This window comes from Odocoileus virginianus, unplaced genomic scaffold (genome assembly GCF_023699985.2).
Source record: "Odocoileus virginianus isolate 20LAN1187 ecotype Illinois unplaced genomic scaffold, Ovbor_1.2 Unplaced_Contig_5, whole genome shotgun sequence".
Lineage (NCBI taxonomy): Eukaryota > Metazoa > Chordata > Mammalia > Artiodactyla > Cervidae > Odocoileus > Odocoileus virginianus.
In genome coordinates this window covers 3,168,828-3,188,288 of record NW_027224322.1, presented here as the reverse complement: position 1 = coordinate 3,188,288, position 19,461 = coordinate 3,168,828, and the positions used below count along the sequence as shown (strand labels likewise).

The window sequence follows — 19,461 nt, the reverse complement described above, 5'->3', positions numbered from 1 at the left end:
CAAGCCCTGCGGTGGGCAGGGTCCCTGTCTACAGGGCGCTGTGGGGCTCAGTGCTTCCCGGGTGTGGGCAGGAGGCTGGGTCCCAAGCAGGAGGAGACCACGTGAGAGGTCCAGGGGCCGGAGCTGGGGGAGAGCCCCCGGCCCCCGGCACAGTGGTGCTGCCCGTCCACAGGACTGGGCAGGGAGGGGTAGCCCAGCCCTCGCGGGAGGGCAGAGGGGCCAGCGTCCCTGCACCTGCACAGCTGTGTGGCTGCTTCACAGAGGGCCCCGCTGCAGGCGCCGGGCCAGCCGCGGGTGCCCACTGGCCTGAAAGGCCTGCGTGTGCGTCCACCCAGCCAGCAGCACACACTTGAGATCGGGGCAGCAACAGTTACGAGGCATGCATGGAGCTGGACCGCTGCATTCGAGTGCTGAGGTCGTCCATGGGGATGGTGGGCAGCCCCCACAGCCTGCCTTCTGACCTTTCACACGACCGAGGCCACATGCTGGGGGACAGAAATGCAGCGTGGGCAGGGGTCCTGAGTGCTGGCCATCGGAGGCCACGGGCCGGGGCGGGAGGCCCCTGACGGGGAGCCCTCTGACCCATGTTAGGACGGGGCCTCATGGTCCCTCGAGGCAGAAGGGTCTGGTCAGGGGAGACGAAGTTGGCTGTGGGGCGCATATGCATGTGGGGTGCTGGGCCGGGGTGTGGGATCTGGAGAAGGGACTTAGCTAGGGCCCTGGGGGAGCCCTGCTGACCTCTGACCTCCAGAGTCCTGAGAGGTGCCTCAGCCAGAGTGTGGAGGCTCCAGAAACCAAGTGGTTAGTTTCTAGAAGCCAGGCCTCGGGCTCCGGCCGAGGCACTTCCTGTCTGGCTCTGGCCCCCTCAAGCCCACAGCAGCAGGCAGACGGGTGGAAGCAGGGAGTGGAAGGGCTCAGCGTAGCTCCAGCACTCCCACCAGGACCTCCCAGGCGTGGCAAGTGGCCTTGCTCAGTCCCTGGTGACCCGCTTGGGGGCGACCAGAGGCACTGGGCACCCAGAGGGACGCTGCTTAAGGAGCTGCCAAGCGCCCAGCACCGCCACCACGCCACACCCGTGAGGAAGGGGCAGTCTGACCTCCCTGCAAGTCTTGCTTTAAATACAAACCACACAAGGTGGAAGGTGCTCAGTCGCTTCCATTGTGTCTGACTCTACAACCCCATGGTGTGAGCCTGCCAGGCTCCTCTGTCCATGGGGTTCTCCAGGCAAGAATACTGGAGTGGGTTGCCATTTCCTCCTCCAGGGGATCTTCCTAACCCAGGGATCAAACCTGCCTCTCCTGCATTGCAGGCGATCCTTTACCGCTGAGCTACTGGGTGGTTTTTCCAGTAGTCATGTACAGATGTGAGTGGGACCATAAAGAAGGCCGAGAGCTGAAGAACTGATGCTCTCAAATTGTGGTGTTGGAGAGGACTCGAGAGATCCAACCAGTCCATCCTAAAGGAGATCAGTCCTGAGTTTCATTGGAAGGACTGATGCTGAAGCTCAATCTCCAATACTTTGACCACTGATGCAAAGAGCTAACTCTGGAACAAAAACCCTGATGCTGGGAAAGATTGAAGGCAGGAGGAGAAGGGGGGGGGCACAGAGAAGGAGATGGTTGGATGGCATCACTGACTTGATGGATGTGAATCGGAAGAAGCTAGATGGTGAAGGGCAGGGAAGCCTGGTGTGCTGCAGTCCACGGGGTCACATTCGGACACAACTGAGCGACGACAACAGAACACAAAGTGAGAAGCAGCACACCCTGCAGAGTGGGTCCGTGCAGGGGCGCCGTGCACCCAGGCCTGGGAACCACGAGCTGGTAATGCGTGTCCACCAGGTCCTTCCCGAGGGCTCTTTCAAACAGAAGATACCACCCACTCTTGTTCTTACCATGACAGCTCCAGGAAAATCAAGACGCAAATTCTGTTTTCTATTGAAACTGTTAATTATTTGCAGTAAAGAACCGCGAACTATACGACTAGGAGTGAACACTCTTCAGTAAGCCTTTCCCAACACACACGAGACAGTCCCCTCTGGTCGGTGGTCCCCCCTGGTGCCCCTGCTGCCGGCAGGAGCAGAGAAGACCCCATGCGCCAGTGGCAGGGGAAACGGAGCCCCCCAGCTCTGCCTGAGGGACGGAGCGGGGGAAGGAGACAAAAAGGGAGATGAAATAACTTAGGTCAACAACACCCAGGGGGCAGGGTGCAAGCTGCCCCCTGGGTGGGGGGTGGGGGGGACTCCTGGGGGGGGCCGCCCCACCCGAGCTCCCAGCCAGTCTGCGCTTCCTGGTGGGACACAGGCCGTCGGTGGGGCCCAAACGCAGGCTGAGAGGTGGCAGGTGGCCCCGGGTCAGCGTGAGCAGGTCTAGGTGTGCTCCTGCCATGAGGAGCTGCACGCCCACCTCACGCCACATGTGGAAGGCTTGACCCTTGGACCCCAAACCATCTGAAGCCGTGCTGGCCGAGAGGGAGGCCCTGAGGAGGGGTGAGGCAGGGGCCTGCTCCGGGGGCATGGAGCTGCCCAAGTCCCCTACCCTGGGGGAAGCGGGCAAGACAAGCAAGCAGCAGCGCGGGGCCCGCAGCCGCCCTGGGGCTCTGGGCAGGCGGCACTGCCGTCTGGCACTGCGCACAGTAACATCTTTGGACCTGACTGCCCGCCCCCACCCACGCCTCTCCTCCCAACGTGGGACGCCCTGCCGAGGTCCTTGGCCCCTTCTCCCATGGCGCCCTGCAGACTGCGTCTTTGGAGCCTGTCTCGGGACACGCCCAGCGGCAGCTATGTCCGTCACGGAGCTTCAGACAGGGCTTTAATTTCAAGGTGAGCGGCCAGGCCAGGAGGGCGCAGGGCGCCGGGCAGGGCTGGCAGTGCGGCAGGAGCGCGCGCCCAGGGCCTCAGTCAGGCAGAGGCAGCTGGGCTGGGGCGCTGGGCGGCGGGCAGCAGGTGGACGAGACGCAGCGGCCAAGCGCCCCTGGAGGGCCAGTGAGACCGTCCCCACCTGCAGGACTCTCAGAGGGACAGGATCTCAAAGTCTTCATCTTCTGAGTCAAAGAATCTTTCCAGTCGCTCTGCATCAGAAGAATCTAGAAAAGAACGAGACAAAACCTCGGCAGACGCAGGCGTGGGTCACTCAGTCTGGCGGGTGGGGTTGAGGGTCAAGTGCCTGGGGGCGCACAGGCTTCACCCCACATCCCACCCACGTGCTCTGCAAGGAGAACGTCCTGCCGGGTGCCCGACTGTCAGGGCAGCCTGGATGCGGACAGGGGTGGGGCATCTGGGACTACCCAGCTGGGGAACCCTGCTCCTGGCGGTGTCCGAACGGGCAGCAGAGCCCAGCCCTGAGACTCAGGGACAAGGGACCCCACAGAAGGGTGCTCAGGAGCACCACCTGGGCCTAGCGGGCATCTGTGCCCAGTGGCGCGGGCACCCTGGCCCCACCGCAGGTCCCCTCTCCACGAGCTCCACTCACACTGGGAAGATGCCCCCAGAACCCTGGGGCCACGGGGACCAAGCCCCAGCGGCTGCTTTGCTGCAGAAGGCCTAACGTGTCCCAGCTCCCAGGAGCCCGGGGCGGCACGAAGCAGGCTCGCGTGGTGTGCCCCCCGGGACCCCTCACAAAGCCCCAGGGAGCTGCATGCGGGGCTCAGGCCAACGTGAAAGGCCACAGGTGAGCAGAACAGGCCCTGAGGAGGCATCACACAGACTGCACCCCGGCCTGAGACCCTAGGCGTCTGGACTCACCTAAGGACAAGTTGAGGACGTCAGGACAGGCCAGGTGGGAAGGCTGCTGCTCCACCAGCTCAAACATGGGCAGGGCGCCTCCCAGCAGGGACAGCTGTCAGCAGACCGAGTGTCAGGCCACGGCAGAGGCAGGACGCACCGGGCCGGGCAGCCTTCCCAGGCGACCCCAGGACTACTGGGAATCCCAGGGGGTCTGCGACCACAGCAAGGATGGCCAGGTGTTCCCAGGCAGGTGAGGCAAGCGCCGCCCGGTGCAGGGCAGGCCCACTGAGCGGGGGGCTGGACCCCAGACCCCCGGCCAGCCTCCACCCCCCCACTCCACAAGACAGGAGCCACCACCAACCTTTCTCACTTGCTGACACCAGTCGTTAAAGTCGTCCTCAGTCTTACAAAAAAACCCCTGCAACCAACACCCGCCGTAAGTGGGGTTGCCCGGCCCTCACATGCACCCTGCACACGGCCGGCCGCCTCGTTGTCTGGCTGCGGTGCCCAGGCCCACCTCCGCCCAGACGACCGAAAAGGGCCTGGTCATGACGATGCCCGGGGCACAGTAGGAGCCGGCTCCTGCCATGCCCTTGGCCTGGCCCTCCTGAGGGGACGCGGGGACTCCCCCGCTCGGAGAGCGCCAGGGTCGTGAGGGGACTGGGAGCTCTCAGCCTGCCCACAGAGATGGGAGCAGGAGCCGAGGAGAGACACCTGAGCACCACGCAGGCCGGGGTGAGGACAGGAAAGATGGAGGCCTGTGTCCCAGGAGCTGCCCCCGCCCCCGCCCCCGCCCCCGCCCCCGCCCCGAGGGTCAGCCACCTGCCCGCATCCCTGCCGTCAGCCTCAGACCCCACCTCGTTCTGAGGAGCTCACAGGCAGGCTCCTGCGAGACCACCACCGACGCCCTCCAGGGGGGGCCACGAGCCTCTGGGAGTAACTCAGACCCACAGGCAGTGCGTTTGGGGTCGCCCCTTCTCAGGAACAAATGCCTCATGTCCACGGCTCGGGGGACCCATAGGTTCTTTTGATTTCCAGAAGTCCCTGGCCTCCCGTAAATGTATTCTGAGCAGAACCAACCCTTCCCGCCTTGCTGTCAGCAGAGCACGGGCGAGGAGGTCCATTGTTAGGGAACACCCGGCAGACACAGCAGCTCAGAAAGGACAGCACAGAGCACGAAGCTCGCGGGGCCCCGGGAGCCGCGGCAGGGGGCGGGGCCGGGGCCGCTCCTTGCGCTTCTGGGTTCCGAACCGCGCTACCATCACGCTAAGCGCACGACTCTGAAATTACGGGAGCGGGGGCCCTCCCTCCGAGAGCAGCAGGGTGACAGCGGTGACGCCGGAACGCACCACGGCGATGGACGGGTCGAGTTCCGCGATGCTCATCCTGCCGGGCGGGTGCTGGCAGTGGAAGCTCTCATCCGGGACCGGGCAGCGGTCAGAGGTCGCGACAGCCGGCTGCGTGGTGTGGGGGTCCAGGTAGATGAGCTCATCCCCTGGATGGGGGGTGGGCGGGTCAGTGAGGGCAGGGCGGCCCCACCTCAGCCCCCAAAGCCACGTCGGCCTGGCGGAGGCGGCTTTGTGTCCGGGATGGGGGGGGGGGGGGGCACCCTGAAGACCACCCGCTTCCTTCAACCGCAGCAGACCCCCACTCACCAACGTATCCGATGAAGTAGTGGGCACTGTTGGGCTTCCCCCCGATCACGCCCAGGGACTGGGGCATCCGGAAGCAGTGCTACGGGGGGCGGGGGTGTGAGCAGAGGCTCCTCCCCGCCCCTGCCCCCGGGGGCTGCCAGCACACCCTCACAGAGCAGGGCTCCCGACCCTGAGGCGGCAAGTCCTTCGGGGGAGCCCCAGGCGGGGAGAAGAGGACGGCGGGGCACCACGCAGGTGCACACGGGGTCGGCCCAGCCCCGGGCTGGGCGGGCAGCTGTGGGGAGGAGCCGGCACAACCCAGGTGCAGAGGGGAGGGGCCGGCACAGACCCACCTTGAGCGTGCCCGCGTAGGCCGCATTGACGTCCGCCAGCCCCAGGCGCAGCGGGATGAGCAGCACCAAGGGCCTCCAGGGCACCGTGCGCCCGCCGCCTTCGGCCCCCGCCGGGAAGCCGTTGCAGTGCCGCTCGGAGTCTGCCGGGAAGGCCTCGGCCCCGGCACAGGGAAGGCCGCTCCTGCACAACCTCCCTGCAAGAGGCAGACGCGTTCTCAGGGGCTGAACAGGAGCCGCGAGTCCCCCACCGCAGACACAGCTGTGAACAGTCCAGCGCGTCAAGCACAGCTCAGACTTGGGAACTGAGCCTAAGACAAACCTGCCGCTACAGGGAAGACACAGTGCAGCTTTTCTATGTGTATCCAACTTCAAACTTTTATTGTCAACTACAGCATACAGCTTTTGAACTGTGGTGTTGGGGAAGACCCTTGAGAGTCCCTTGGACTGCAAGGAGATCCAACCAGTCCATCCTAAAGGAGATCAGTCCTGGGTGTTCACTGGAAGGACTGATGCTGAAGCTGAAACTCCAATACTTTGGCTACCTCATGTGAAGAGTTGACTCATTGGAAAAGACCCTGATGCTGGGAGGGATTGGGGGCAGGAGGAGAAGGGGACGACAGAGGATGAGATGGCTGGATGGCATCACCGACTCGATGGACATGAGTTTGAGTAAACTCCGGGAGTTGGTGATGGACAGAGAGGCCTGGCGTGCTGCGATTCATGGGGAAGCAAAGAGTGGGACAGACTGAGCAACTGAACTGAACTGACAGCATACACACACAGTGAGGCAAGAGAACACTTGTGTGCCCCTGGGAAGCAATGGTAAAACAAGCCCCGTGGAGCCTCCAGCCGGGTGGACGCAGCACTGATCACTGGCCTGAGGCCCCCTCAGCAAGGACAGCATCAAGTGGAAACGGTTCTGCTTTCTTTTTCTTCTGTCTAAACACACCCTCCAATCCCTCAGGGAGCAGGTTTACGCCCAAGTTCAGTGCAGGAGACCCTCCAGCAGCCACAAGCACCCCAGGCCCCCAGCCGTGGTTACTGGACACCCTTCCCCACTAACGGGACAAGAGAGAGGATGCCAGGAAAGAGGGGTTACGACCACACACACGCCTGGACACTGGCAAGGAGCCAGCCGAGTCTGGGACAGAGTCACGACCCTAAGGGGAAACATCTTGAATTTAAAAAGAAAAAGAGATCCATGAATCTACTTACTCAAAGAGCGCCAACAGACACCCAAGGTAGGGATGTGTGCAGTGGAGGGTCAGAGCCCACTCGGTGAGTCCTGAGAGCCCATCAAACACCCCGAGTCCACCACTAACCGGAAGGGGCCAGGGGTGCGTCCTGAGTGGGCGCCCCCAAACCCTCGGACTTTCCCGAGTGAGGAGCACCATGCAGCCGTCCCCATTTGTTACTGGGGGCTCTGGAGAGCCCTGAGGGAGGGGCTGGATGCAGGCACCCCTCCACGCCGCTCCAGGGAGGGGAGAGCTGGAGTTCAGTCGCCAGCGGATGGTGACCTGGTCCCTCGGGCCTGTCAGTGCCACCTCCATAAATGCTGAAAGGAATTCAAGCGTCTCTTCCATTGGCTGTCTGAGTCCTGTCCTTGGGTACCACATGCTCTCGTGAGTGAAGTGCTCCTGAGTCTCCCAGCTGCTCCAGCAAAGTCACAGAGCCAAGGACAGGGTCATGGAGCCTCCAACTAGGCTGTCGGAAGCACAGGTGACCACCTGGACTTGCCCTGGGGTCTTCAGTGGGTCAGGGGCGGGGGGGGGGGTGTCAGGTGGTCCTGCGGGTGTGATGCCCCCTGCAGGCCTGCAGACTGGCTCAGAACTGAGCCGAACTGCAGCATGCCCAGCAGGTGCCACAGAACTGCCGGGCCAGGGAAACCCATGCACAGGGGTCAGCGTCCGGCTCTCCCCTAATTTCCAGACACAGATTTCTGGGCTTCTCCTCACCCCAGATGCAGTTGCTGGTGATGTGCACATTGTTGCAAAGAACCAGCTCTAGAAGGTAGTGGTTCTACATACCTCCTTTTAAATCATTAATCTCTGCATTTCTCTTTATTGATGCCATTGTTCTGAAGTTCCCTCCATCACATTTATTGGTCCTTTCCTATGCTCTTGAGCAACACTTCATTCCCTGTCACTTTTACTATGTCATCACCAGTATTAAAGGTATATGCTTTTCCCTGAGTTTAGTTCACGTCAGCTTCTGGTATGTAATCTTTAAGCTTGACTTTTTGACCCAAAGGCTGAGACAGAAAGCTTGACATTTCTGACCCAAAAGCTGAGACAGAAAGCTTGACATTTCTGACCCAAAAGCTGAGACAGAAAGCTTGACATTTCTAGGTAATTAAGATCCTGTCCTTTTCCCCTAACTGCTCCACATCAGTTTATACAACTGCCCCGTGGACATATCCAACCTGCTGCACCATCTCTCAACTTTACCTGAGTTCTGCTCTGCCGACTAAGAGACTCTTCTGTGACAAGGACACCTTCCTGCTGTCCGGGGTCCACCCACGCCTGGCCTGAGACAGGAGCAGCTCACGCCCCCCACGCGGCCCGCCCCATGCCGCACCCTGTAAGGGGGTTCTCAGCGACACCAGGCCCCCACCTGTGGGTTCCAGCCCGGTTCACACTGTCAGCATGTCTGAACTCTCTGCTTTTCCGTCAGTGACGACAATTAGACCATGTCTTTGCCTCCAGACCTCGTGAATCCGGGTCCTCCTCCGAATTCTAAACCTCTGGCAGCGTCTGGGGGCCAGGAAGACGCGGTAGCATTCCTCGTGGGGCATCAGAGAGCACACAGGCCCAGCGCACGGGCACCGATGATTCCACCCGAGACCAGAAGCAAGGCCCCCAGCGCCCTCCCGGCTGCCTGGCTGGCGCCGTCGGGCCCTCAGCCCGGAGCCCGCTCACTTACTGATGTCCGCCATCACCACCGTGTTGTCCATCGCCACATGCACAGCCAGGGCGCTCCAGGTGTCAAAGACAGCCAGCTTCCTACCGGGAAGGGGGGACAGCCCGATGAGCCTGCCTGGCCTGAGACGCGTGGCCACTGCCCGCCGGCGCTGCCCAGGGGAGGTCCTGCGACGAGCCCTGCAGGGATCTCCTCCCAATCAGGCCAGCACACGGGCAAGAGTCAGAGGCCAAGGCCAGGTCTCACCCAGCCTGAGGCAACCTGGTCACCCAGCCCTCGCCCCCCGACACGCTGAGCTGACAGAACAGAGGCACCGTGCTGGGCGGGCACCCGTGGCTGAGAAATTACTGACTGAGAGGAGGGGGCTCTGTCTAAACTGAGGGCTCTGCAGGGGCTCCCAGGACCCAGGGGGGCACATTGGGATGAAGGAATCCATCCTCACTAAAAACAGATTCTGAGTCCTAAGACCACTCAGCACAGTGACCTCTAAGGAGCCTCCTAAGGGTCCTGCAAAGGACCCTGAGAGAGTAAAAGGCCCCTCATTCCCTTCAGCAGCAGAGACCCGGGTGAGTCTGAGCGCCCCAGGCACATACTTGAGGACTTGGGCGACGGTGTTGGGCCCATACCACTGGCCGATGGACTTGCCCTCACCGACTCCCATTTGTGCTGCAAGAGACAGAGCTGGTTGGCGAGCCTCATCCCCCGCGTCCCAAACTCCGCCCAGTCCCAGGACGAGCCCCCGCCTGGAGCGGCCCCAGACACTGGCTGGGAGGCCTGCCTCACAGGAGTTCCTGACTGTCGCCAGGACGTGGCCACCGCCCCCGCAGGGACCCCTTCTCTTCAAGGTGCACCCCTCAGGTCCCGCCCTAGCCCCACTGGGGGAGCGGACAGAGGCAGCGCGCAGGTCAGTGAGCACAGAGCTCCGCCCGCCCCCCCCCAGGGTGGAAACGGGACGCGACAAGCTGGCCGAGACAGCGGGGCGTCTGCACAGGCAGTGCCGCCATGGTGGGGCACCAAGGAGCAGCCTGCAAGGCCTGCAAGCTGCTGTTCACCAACGCCAGGCTGACATCATGTCAGCTCGGGCAGATCCCCGCCTCTCACCACAGGGGCACCCTCGAGGCCCACACCCAATGACCCCCCACCTATCTGATGGATGGAGTAGCAGCTGTCCTTCCTGTCCAGGAATGCCTGCAGGACGCTGGAGTAGCTGTCTGGCTGCCTCTTCCGCTGCGTCCACCTCCAGTCTACAGGAGACAAACATGCAAGTTCAGTTTCACCAAATGCAAGCGAGAAGCCATCATCGTTATAAAGCACTCAAAACATACATGGTGCCCAAACTTCCTGAGAAACTCCCCAAGTGGAAGAACCGAGTTCCTCAGGATTTCAAATATACACATGCCAACACATCAAAGCAGATCCACACAGAAAATGGTTCGGTGATTTAAAAATCACTTCTGAAACACAAACGCTTATGAGTGTCTTCAAAGCCACTTTCTTTAATCAATGAAAACTTCGAGGCTGTTACAAAGAAATCCCGAAACGCCAAGAGTGTGACTGTGATGTCCCCCCGCCCCGCCCTTGCCCCCCGAGAACGCAGCTGACCCCACGGAGACTCACCGCGGCCCAGGTGCCGACACACCAGGGCTTGGGCGAAGATCATCTGTCCACACCTCAGCATGCAGCCCCAGCCCGTGTCCGAGGTGGGGCCGGTGCCCCCTGCCGTGGAGGGCGAGAGAGGCAAGCACCATCAGACCCAGGTCCGGCCCTGCGCGGCTCACTCTGCACTGATGACCAGCTCACGCCGAGGGAAATGACTTCACAATCCCCTCGTTAGGGCCGATGTGTGAACAAGTCACAGAGAAACAGAACGTCTGGACACACGTGAAGAGACCTCAGCCTCACGAGTAATGCAGAGTGGGCGCAGTATCCCCAGGAGTGCGACAGGCCCTGAGGTGGAGGCGGCGGGTGCAGAGTGGGCAGAGTGCCTGCAGGCACAGCCTCGGCAGCACGCAGGTCACCCCACCCTGCCCAGCAGTCTTGCAGCACAGACCACGGACAGCAGCATAGACCACGGCCAGGAGAGCTGCTGAGCTCCGCCCTGACGGCCGCTCACACAGGCTGCCACAAGCCGCCCTGCCCAGGGGTTCAGACAACAGACCTATGGACAGCGTGGTCCGCCCAGTGGCTTCAGCCCCATCTGGGGCCCAGCAGGAGTGAGAGAGAGCCTGAGGTGTCTGACAAGCCTGCCACGGGATGTGGCCCTGGGGCAGGCAGGTGCCCCCAGCTCCCGAGCTCTGCGGACAGACGGCAGCCCCCTGAGGAGGGGCTGATGGAGACTGGCCGCCTACTGGTGCCAGCCTCGGGCTCCAGCTCTCCAACAGGGGTGCCAGGCCCACCTCCAGGGCCACAGTGAGGAGCCCTGGCTCGAGAGAACCTTGCTCTTCAAGGCCCAGAACCAAGAGCATGACCCACAGGGACAGCTCAGGGGTGCGAGCAGGGCTTCCCAGCTCCAACATGGGCCCAGCATGTAGGCACAGGCCTCCGGGAGCAGAGGCAGCCTCAGCACTGAGCGGGGCCATGCACTTCCTGCTGTGTTCCGCTCTGCAAGGTCAACGCCGGGTGTGGCTCATCGCCCAGGCCCCAGGCCCCAGTGAGCAGGTGTGGCTCACTGTCAGAAACATCACCGGCGCGGCAGGGCCAGGGGCACTGGGCTGTGATCGAGCTCCGTAGCCAACAGGCGCAGACCTCGCCGCGTCCGTAACTCGGGCTGCCCAAGGGTGACGCCGGGGACAAGCCCTTGACACTCTGAGATCCGCTTAGACCACAGGCTGTAGCAGGCAGTACTTACCAATGGCCGGGAAGTTCTTTCTGTACGTAAACCAGAGTCTCGACGTCACATCGGCCAAGATCTCGTCCTTTTCTAGAGGGTGAGAGGAGGAGCACGCACACACAGCGGTAAGCGCCCAGGGCCTGCGTCTCGGGAAGTCACAGACAGCTCACCTGCACGCCGCTCTCTCTGCAGGAGAGCAGGGCAGCTCGGCGGGTAGGGTTAGGGTTAGGGCTAGGGCTAGGGCTAGGGTTTAGGGTTTAGAGTTAGGGTTAGGGTTTAGGGTTAGGGTTAGGGTTTAGGGTTAGGGTTAGGGTTTAGGGGTAGGGGTAGGGGTTAGGGTTTAGGGTTAGGGTTTAGGGTTTAGGTTTAGGGTTAGGGTTTATAGTTAGGGTTTAGGGTTAGGGTTTAGGGTTAGGGTTAGTATTAGGGTTAGGGTTTAGGGTTAGGGTTAGGGTTATTTATGGTTAGGGTTAGGGTTAGGGTTAGGGTTTAGGGTTACGGTTAGGCTGTACCTGTGAGGACGCTGTACTTCTTCCCCAGGATCCAGACAGGCTCCGAGGTCTCAGGGAAATCCTCAAACTCAGCGAATCGCAGCGTGTCGTACGTCAGAGTAGCTATGGAAACCAAAGACACTCTAATGGCCATTTCCTGATTTTATAAATGAGATGAGAAATCACACACAGCACCTCCGCACAGAGAGCGCATGTGGAGTTTGGGGGTTTCGGCACCGGGCGGCAGCCCCGCCCCCACCTCCTCAGCCTCTAGGGTTCCAGGCAGAGCCAGCACCCAGCAGACTGCAAGGGGAGAGGGCAGCAGGCCCAGGCCCACACAGCAGAGAGGCCGCCTGTAGTGCCCGAGATACGGGTTTGATCCCTGGGCCAGGATGATCCCCTGGAGAAGCGAATGGCTACCCACTCCAGTGTTCCTGCCTGGCGAATCCACGGACAGAGGCGCCCGGCGGCTACTACAGTCCTCAAGGTCACAAAGAGTGGGACATGACTGAGCAACTAACACTTTAAGCCCCTAACTGTTTCAGACTGGAACCTAAACAACAAACACAGATGGGCCCAGACCTCCATCTCTGCAACGCAAGGCTGGTCTGGACGGCACGCAAGGCAGAGCAGCAGTCCGGCAGGGCACGGCGGGCCAGGGCACCACTCTGGAAACCAGCTCGAAGCCCGGGACCCGGGCGCCAGGCAGCCTGGAGCCTGGGGTGCACCCCCACTTCCTGCAGAGCTGCACGTACGCCGTGTCCACCTGTGGGCCGCCCACCACCTGGCTTCAGAGATGCCCAAAGCCTGGTGGACACCCTCCCTCTGTCCTGGGCTCCCAAAGCAGCAGCTCGGCCACGCCCATGGGGCGCCCCAGGCACCCCGCTCCCGGCTGCCGCCTCACCAGCTCTGACAGCGCCCCCATCCCCTCCACCCGCAACTCCACTCAGCTCTCCAGGAAAATCAAAGACATGAGATGAGCTTCTCCCACACCTGGCTTTATTTTTCAGTAACAGCCCTACTTTTTGGTAAACAAAAACAATTTACTAAAACAAAACAAAAAAATCCAAAGGCCACAAAACATAAAGTATCAGCTGCAGCCTCGTGCTTCCTTGCAGAAGCCGTTTGTGCCGACTCACAGATGGGCCAGGCCCTGCCTGTGTTTCTTTGTCCAGAGTCCCGGTGCCTCACAGCATCCAGCCTGCACCCCCAGCCTCGGGAAAGGTGGGCAGAGGAGCACGGGTCCCTGTGGGGCCCTCACGGCTGGGGGTGCCTCTGGGTCGGGAAAGCTCCTCGCCGTCACTAGAACATGTGACAGGATGCCCTGCAGCACAGCTGGGACGCAGCCCTGAACCTTCCCGAGAGGGGCTCACGAGAGGCCCGCAGACAAAGGGCTCCAAGGTCAGCGTGCATCGCCAACGTCAAGGACAAAGGCACGCGGCCTGCCTGCCCCAAACGGCTCCACTGCTGCTCAGCCAATCTGAGGTCCCAGGGCGCGGAGAGTGCTCTCGACACCACACACCGGCAGCAAGAGAGGCCCTGTGCTCAGCACGCGCCAGGAATTCCCCAGCCGCCAGGAGCCAGCTCTGCCTCCTGCCCATCGCCCGAAAACCCACGGGCTCAGAGGGGTCCTGTGCTTCCGGGGCGAGCCCACCTGCTCTGAGGACCTGCCTCATCCGTGCGTCCCCCGCATCCGCCAGGCTGGCTTGCAATCAGGGATTAATAAGTCAACCTCCAAGTTTCTCTCCAGCCCTTTCCACGTAGGGTTCTCTGTTTGTGCATGTGATTATAAAAACCGAGCGGGAACGAGCTACACTTCTGTCTTCTCCAAGAGAGAACACATCTGTGTCTCTGCCCGTGGGAGCCGTCTCCACATCTTCAGAGGGCACGGCCTTCTCAGACCTCGAGGTTTACACACCTGTGGACTCAGGCCCGCCAGGATGACTCCAAGGGTGCAGCGCCAACAGAATCTGTCTGACCTCAGCCAACAGCGCTGCAGGGCAGTGACACCCTGCAGGACCGCAGCCCAGAACCCAAGGTGGACCTGCCTACCAAGCCCTGAAGCGCTCCGGGGACAAAGCGACACATACACATCAGAGGGCCCTGGGACGCTCTGGAGACAGCCAGCCTCCAGTGAGATGAGCAAGAAAAGGAGACACGGCTGCTCTGAACGCCAGTGACAGCAGCCGCCCGCAGTGGGCGGGTTCTCACCCAAGAAGGCACGCGCGAGGAAGCAGGCACGACTCTCAGGGTAAAGCGCCGACTTTATAGGCAACACAGCCAACTTCAGAGGGAAGGGGAAACAGGTGTCCTCCCTGTTAACACATCACCGAGTCCCCCGCTGTGACTAACACTAACAACATTACAGGCTTGGCAGCCTCTCAGTCTTCACCGCCCAAGGCTCCTGAAGGGACCACGTGGGCAGGAAGCTGACAGGGGTCCCCCTCGCCCACACCTCCCGCTCCTCCTGGAGGCGGGACCCTTCCGGGCACAGGTCATGGCTCCTCTCGCATCGGCCAAGGACGCCCCGGGCCGGGCTCCCCTCTCTGCGCCCTGTGGAGCGCCCGGGGGTCTGCAGTCCACACCCTCCTCCTCTATGCCAGTTAACTCACTGGCAAAGCAGGAGCCAGAGAGAGAAACGGATCAGCAGGTGCAGCAAGGCCCTGATCCTCCCTGGGGGGCACAGGGAGGGCAGCACACCCATCTCCACAGTCCGAGCTGCACCCCCCCCAGGGACAATGTCCTCCAGAATCAGCCCGGTCACCCAAGTGACCTGACCAGCCCTGGCCCCGAGAATGGGCCCGCCCACTAGCACCAGCACAGGTCCACGGACCTGTCGCTGCGGCTAGAGCCAAGGGCTTCTTAGCCTGGCCGGGGGGGGGGTGGGGGGGCACGAGCTGCCACCCCCACCACCACCCCTGACCTGAGGCCCGGCCTCTGCAGTGAAGGAAGGACAGACCCCTCCGAATTCCACTCACTTCTGCTCTTCGACTTTCTATTGAGATCTGATGCTGGAAACCCCGAGAACCCACCTGCTGGCTGACACACGACTCACAATTCTGAGCCTCCGTTTCTTCACCCAGGAACCAGGGCGAGTGGCCAGCTCTGCCCACAGGATGAGAACGCAGGCTGGCGCCAGGGACGCGGGACCCCAGCCCGGCTCTCAGCACCCTCCGGCCCCCTCCCCGTGAGCTCAGGCCGTAAGGCGTGTCAGAGGAAACTCAATTCCCCCTCCGCCGAACCAAACGCCACTGTTGTTCGTTTTCAGTATTAATTTAGCCAAAATATGTTTCCATGCTTCTGTGGGACAGAAAACACTGCAGAACACAAGGTCAGGAAAGACTTCAATAGAAACTCTGATACCTTCCCATTTTTAAATGAACGTTCACAATCACTAAGCCTCACACAGACCGAACCACAAGAGGAGTCCACCCTCAGAAGTTCCTGCACTGACTCGCCCTCAGACTGACCAGCTCCACCGGCTCAGGACCAGCAGTCTTCACACCCAACCCGGAGGAGGCCTCGTCTCACAACACAGACCCGTGAGGGGAACCTCAGGATCATCTATGAAGCTCACACGCCTCCTGAGTTAAAAGGAGCCCGACTTCCCAAAGAATGCCAGTCTAGAGATGCTCGGGTACTGACTCTGATTTGAAGTAAGAGGACACAGTAGAAGCAAGACACGCACCATCCACTTTGAGAAAGAAGGCTTTTAGAAATACTTTTTTCCACCTAGTCATCTCTTCTTCCCAAGGGTGTCCCTGATCACACCAGGAAGAGAAAACAGAAAGTCCACTAACAGAATGGCAATTCTATTTTTTAAATGTTTCCATTTAATGTTATTAACATGATTGAAAAATAGCAAACTGTGCTCAATAAACATAACCAGATGACTTAGTCTCAATTACACGATAACTCAACCAGGGAAAAGCACAAAAAATATGCACCAGTAGAATTGTTTAGAGCTTAGTATAATGTACCACACTTCAAAGACATTTTCCCAAAACATGTATATTTCTGAGAGATTATATTTTGTAAATACGTGTTATACTCTGTAAATATGTGTTACGTATACTTTTAGAATAAAACCAAAAGAAGGGTCTTCCCTTCTTTTCTTCCATACTAAAATGCTTATGTTTAAAATAACAAGTTTGCAAGTTATTTTTTTTTCAAACCCCAAATAGTTTATATGAAAATACTGGCATTGGAAGGACTGATGCTGAAGCTCCAATATTTCAGCCACCTGATGCAAAGAGCTGACTCATTAGAAAAGACCCCGATGCTGGGAAAGATTGAAGGCAGGAGAAGGGATGACAGAGGATGAGATGGTTGGATGGCATCACTGACTCAATGGACATGAGTTTGAGCAAGCTCTGGGAGGTGGTGATGGACAGGGAAGCCTGGCTGCTGCAGTCCATGGGGTCACAGAGAGTGGGACACAACTGAGCGACTGAATAGCAGTTCTCAATGAAAACAGGAAGGAAGGGAAGGAGATCAGTGGAAGGGAAGGAAAGTTGGAACTTCAGGGGCACCAGGACACTGCCCAGGCCACTTCAGGGAACTCACCAGCTGGCCCCCAGTGAGCCTGACTGCCCTCCTCATCCGCTACATGTTACGCCAACATGCAGATTTCTATTATACACAAACCCTGCAGCCCGGGAACACCCACAGGACAGGACCATGTGCATCACCAGCAACTCAAATTACACTTCTTCCATCACCAACCACCTGTCAGACACAGGCAAGGCCCAAAGATGAAGCACAAGACACCAACTCTGTCCTCAAGGAGCCGACAGCATGTCAAGCTCAGTGCCAACCAGAGCGCATTCTGAGGACAGGCCTGGGGTCTGCCTGCCGCCCGCAGCCTGGCAGCAGCTCTGGGCCTCCAGCCCCGCCTCCCCTCCCACTCAGGCCTGTAGAGACCTCGCCCAAAGCGGCCCCACACACGTCTACCTCCAGCCCAGGCCTCTGCCCTCAGCTCCACGCCTGCAGACCCGAGGCTCCCTGGACAATACACAGACGTCCAGCAGGTGCCTTACTCTCACCCCATCCAAGACCCTCCTCCTAACATCTCCCGGGCAAGCGGAGCTCCCCAGGTCTCCCCGCCTGCATTTCCCAGCTCAAGCCACAGACCGCGGCATTTCAAACGCCGCTCAATGCACGGCTGGCCCTCACACTTCCCACCACCACAGCCCTCCTGCCCCGACCTGCAGAGGCACTGATTTCAACCCCTCTCCCCACGAGGACCGAGCCCTCCAGGTTGACGCCTGGCTCACTGCAGCGGCTTCCTGACAGGCCTTCTGCTCCTCTGAAGCAGAGCAGCCAGTGCGAGTCACGTTACTCCTCCTTGGAAAAGCCCCCAACGCAGCCCCGTCCCACTCACATGCCCGCCCCATGAGCCAACAAGGCCCACGACCAGACCTTGTCGCTACCCTGCCTTCAGTTCGCTCACCCCCACCCACTGCACCCTGGCCACTGGTCACTCCCGGAGCAGACCACATGCCCCTCCCCCTGCGCTGCTTTTGAGTCCCGGTCAAAACTGGCTGCCTCTGTGGTGAGATCTTTCCAGGCCATCCTGGTGATTCCAACTCCCTCCTGCTTGGCCCACAGCACTCTCCCACAAGCCACACTGTGGTGTCACATCTAACATGTCAGTCAGGACACGCTTTTTATCTATTTCGTTCACTTCTCTAGTCCCAAGATCTAGAACAATGCCGGAAACAAACCCACACTCAGTAATAAACACAGCTATTGAACGGATGACTGTAAAAACCACGAGAACTGCATAACGTTTGGCCAGGAAGGCAAAACCTGTAAGAACTCCGGGAATCAGGGCAGGCTGGACATTAATGATCCCAAAGGACGCACAGCATCAGGTCAGAAAGAAAACTGATCCACAACACCCTAGAGACACAGACGTCAGCAGAGGCCCTCACATGCAAACATCTCTGTTTTGAAGCAGGGATCAGGGTCCCGTGAAGGTTCCATCATATGGCTGCTCTTAACTTGAACATGACAGTTTCCACGTTCAAGGTAAGATGACCACCATAAAACCGTGCTTTCTACCCTAACTGAGTCTCTCAAGGGATGGTCTTAGTAAGTAAATAATTCTATTCCTTCCCCCACCCAGGGGCGTAGTCCTTTTTGTTTTAAACAGCTTCACAACACATCTGGTTAACATCACGTTTTGGGAATCATGGCTACCATCTCCTTCTACTACCTAACACATTGAACTGACAAGATGCCACAAATCACTGAAATATTGGCCATAAAGGTCTATGCCACAGCTTCCAAACTGAGAGTCCAGTAAATGTCTATTGCAGCTGCTGTCCAGGAAGAGAGAAATGAAGCAAAAACAAAGTCATCCAGGATGACAGGGAGAATTAAGCCAGAGGAGAGTCTGTACCGTTGCGAGGGTTCTTAACACAGATCACTTCCTACAGATTTTATAAAAGGAATAACCCTGCTGTGGGATGGAAAAAGAAAGCCTTTCGAGGTGTAAGAATGCTTTCAAGGATACTGTACAAAGATCCCCAATAGCGTGCCAGCAAAAATTAAAGAAGTGTCCCCTCCGCAGCAGAAACACAATGAAAATAGACGAAAACAGCACACACAGACAGATACACACATATGTACGGATGCGCGCACATCCTCCCAACCCAGTCCCCGCACACTCTGCATTGCTGTTAAGCTCCCAAAAAGTTGAGACACGATGAGGCGGAGTCAGTCTGTCCTTTCAATCACGGGAAACGCTGGGATCATTTATTGGTTACTGAATTTGAAGAAGTAAAAAAGCGTGCGTTTTGAGTACTTAAGTATGTCGTTCGCCTGCAGCCTACCTACGTACTTTGTGAGAGTTGAAGTTTCCCCTTCTTAACTCCGGGCGGGGGGGACAAAAGCTTCCAGCCGCCGCGTCAGAGACCGGCTCCGCCTGCCCCGCAGCACCTCCCGGGGCCCCCGCCCGCGCCCCGCGCCGCCCCTACTCGTCCCGCCCGCCCTCGGGCCCCTGGGAGCGGCCGCCAGGGCGCCAGACACGCCGACCCTGACTGGGCTGTCAGACCCTAACCGGCCGCCCGCAGACGCCGCCCGCGCCCCGCGCCGCCTCAGGGCCGCGCCCCGCCCCGCGCCCGCGCTCGCGCCGCGCCGGCGAGGCCCCAGCCTAGGCGCCGGCGCGCAGTGGCTCGGCGAGGGCCTCCCCGGCGGCCCCACTCACCGCCGGCCCTCACCTGCGTCCATCTTCGCTCCAGGACCGCCGACTGAGCGCGGCGTCGCTCCGACGGCTCCGCAGCGCGACGCGACGGGCCGCCGCCCGGGCCAATCCGGGTCGCGCGGCGCGGGCGCGGGCGGGGCCGGAAGTACGGGGTCGGAAATGCACGGCAGCGGCGCTGCCGCCATCTTGGCGTACGGCGCGCCCGGCGTGGGGGCCCGGGCCCGGGCTCTCGGCCTCCTGGCGGCCTGCGTCGCGCCCCCGGGGATTCCCGCGGCGACACGCAGCGGCCGCGGAGGCCGG

General features: G+C 60.1%; 1 protein-coding gene across 2 annotated transcripts; it reads right to left on the bottom strand.

Annotated features, from left to right (window-relative positions):
* Positions 1-1,925: 1,925 nt before the first annotated feature.
* Positions 1,926-19,361, bottom strand: ATG4B (autophagy related 4B cysteine peptidase). Of its 2 annotated transcripts, none has more exons than XM_070463722.1 (13): positions 19,178-19,361; positions 11,973-12,074; positions 11,479-11,550; positions 10,248-10,346; positions 9,773-9,874; positions 9,224-9,296; positions 8,634-8,713; positions 5,712-5,905; positions 5,380-5,458; positions 5,074-5,219; positions 4,086-4,142; positions 3,743-3,836; positions 1,926-3,084 (listed from the first exon to the last, which is right to left on the bottom strand). In XM_070463722.1, exons 1-13 carry the CDS (start codon positions 19,344-19,346, stop codon positions 3,011-3,013), a joined length of 1,341 nt encoding a protein of 446 aa, XP_070319823.1. In that variant the 5' UTR covers positions 19,347-19,361; the 3' UTR covers positions 1,926-3,010. The 2 variants fall into 2 exon arrangements, with proteins under 2 accessions (XP_070319823.1, XP_070319822.1); XM_070463721.1 differs by having other exon boundaries at positions 19,165-19,248.
* Positions 19,362-19,461: the final 100 nt, after the last annotated feature.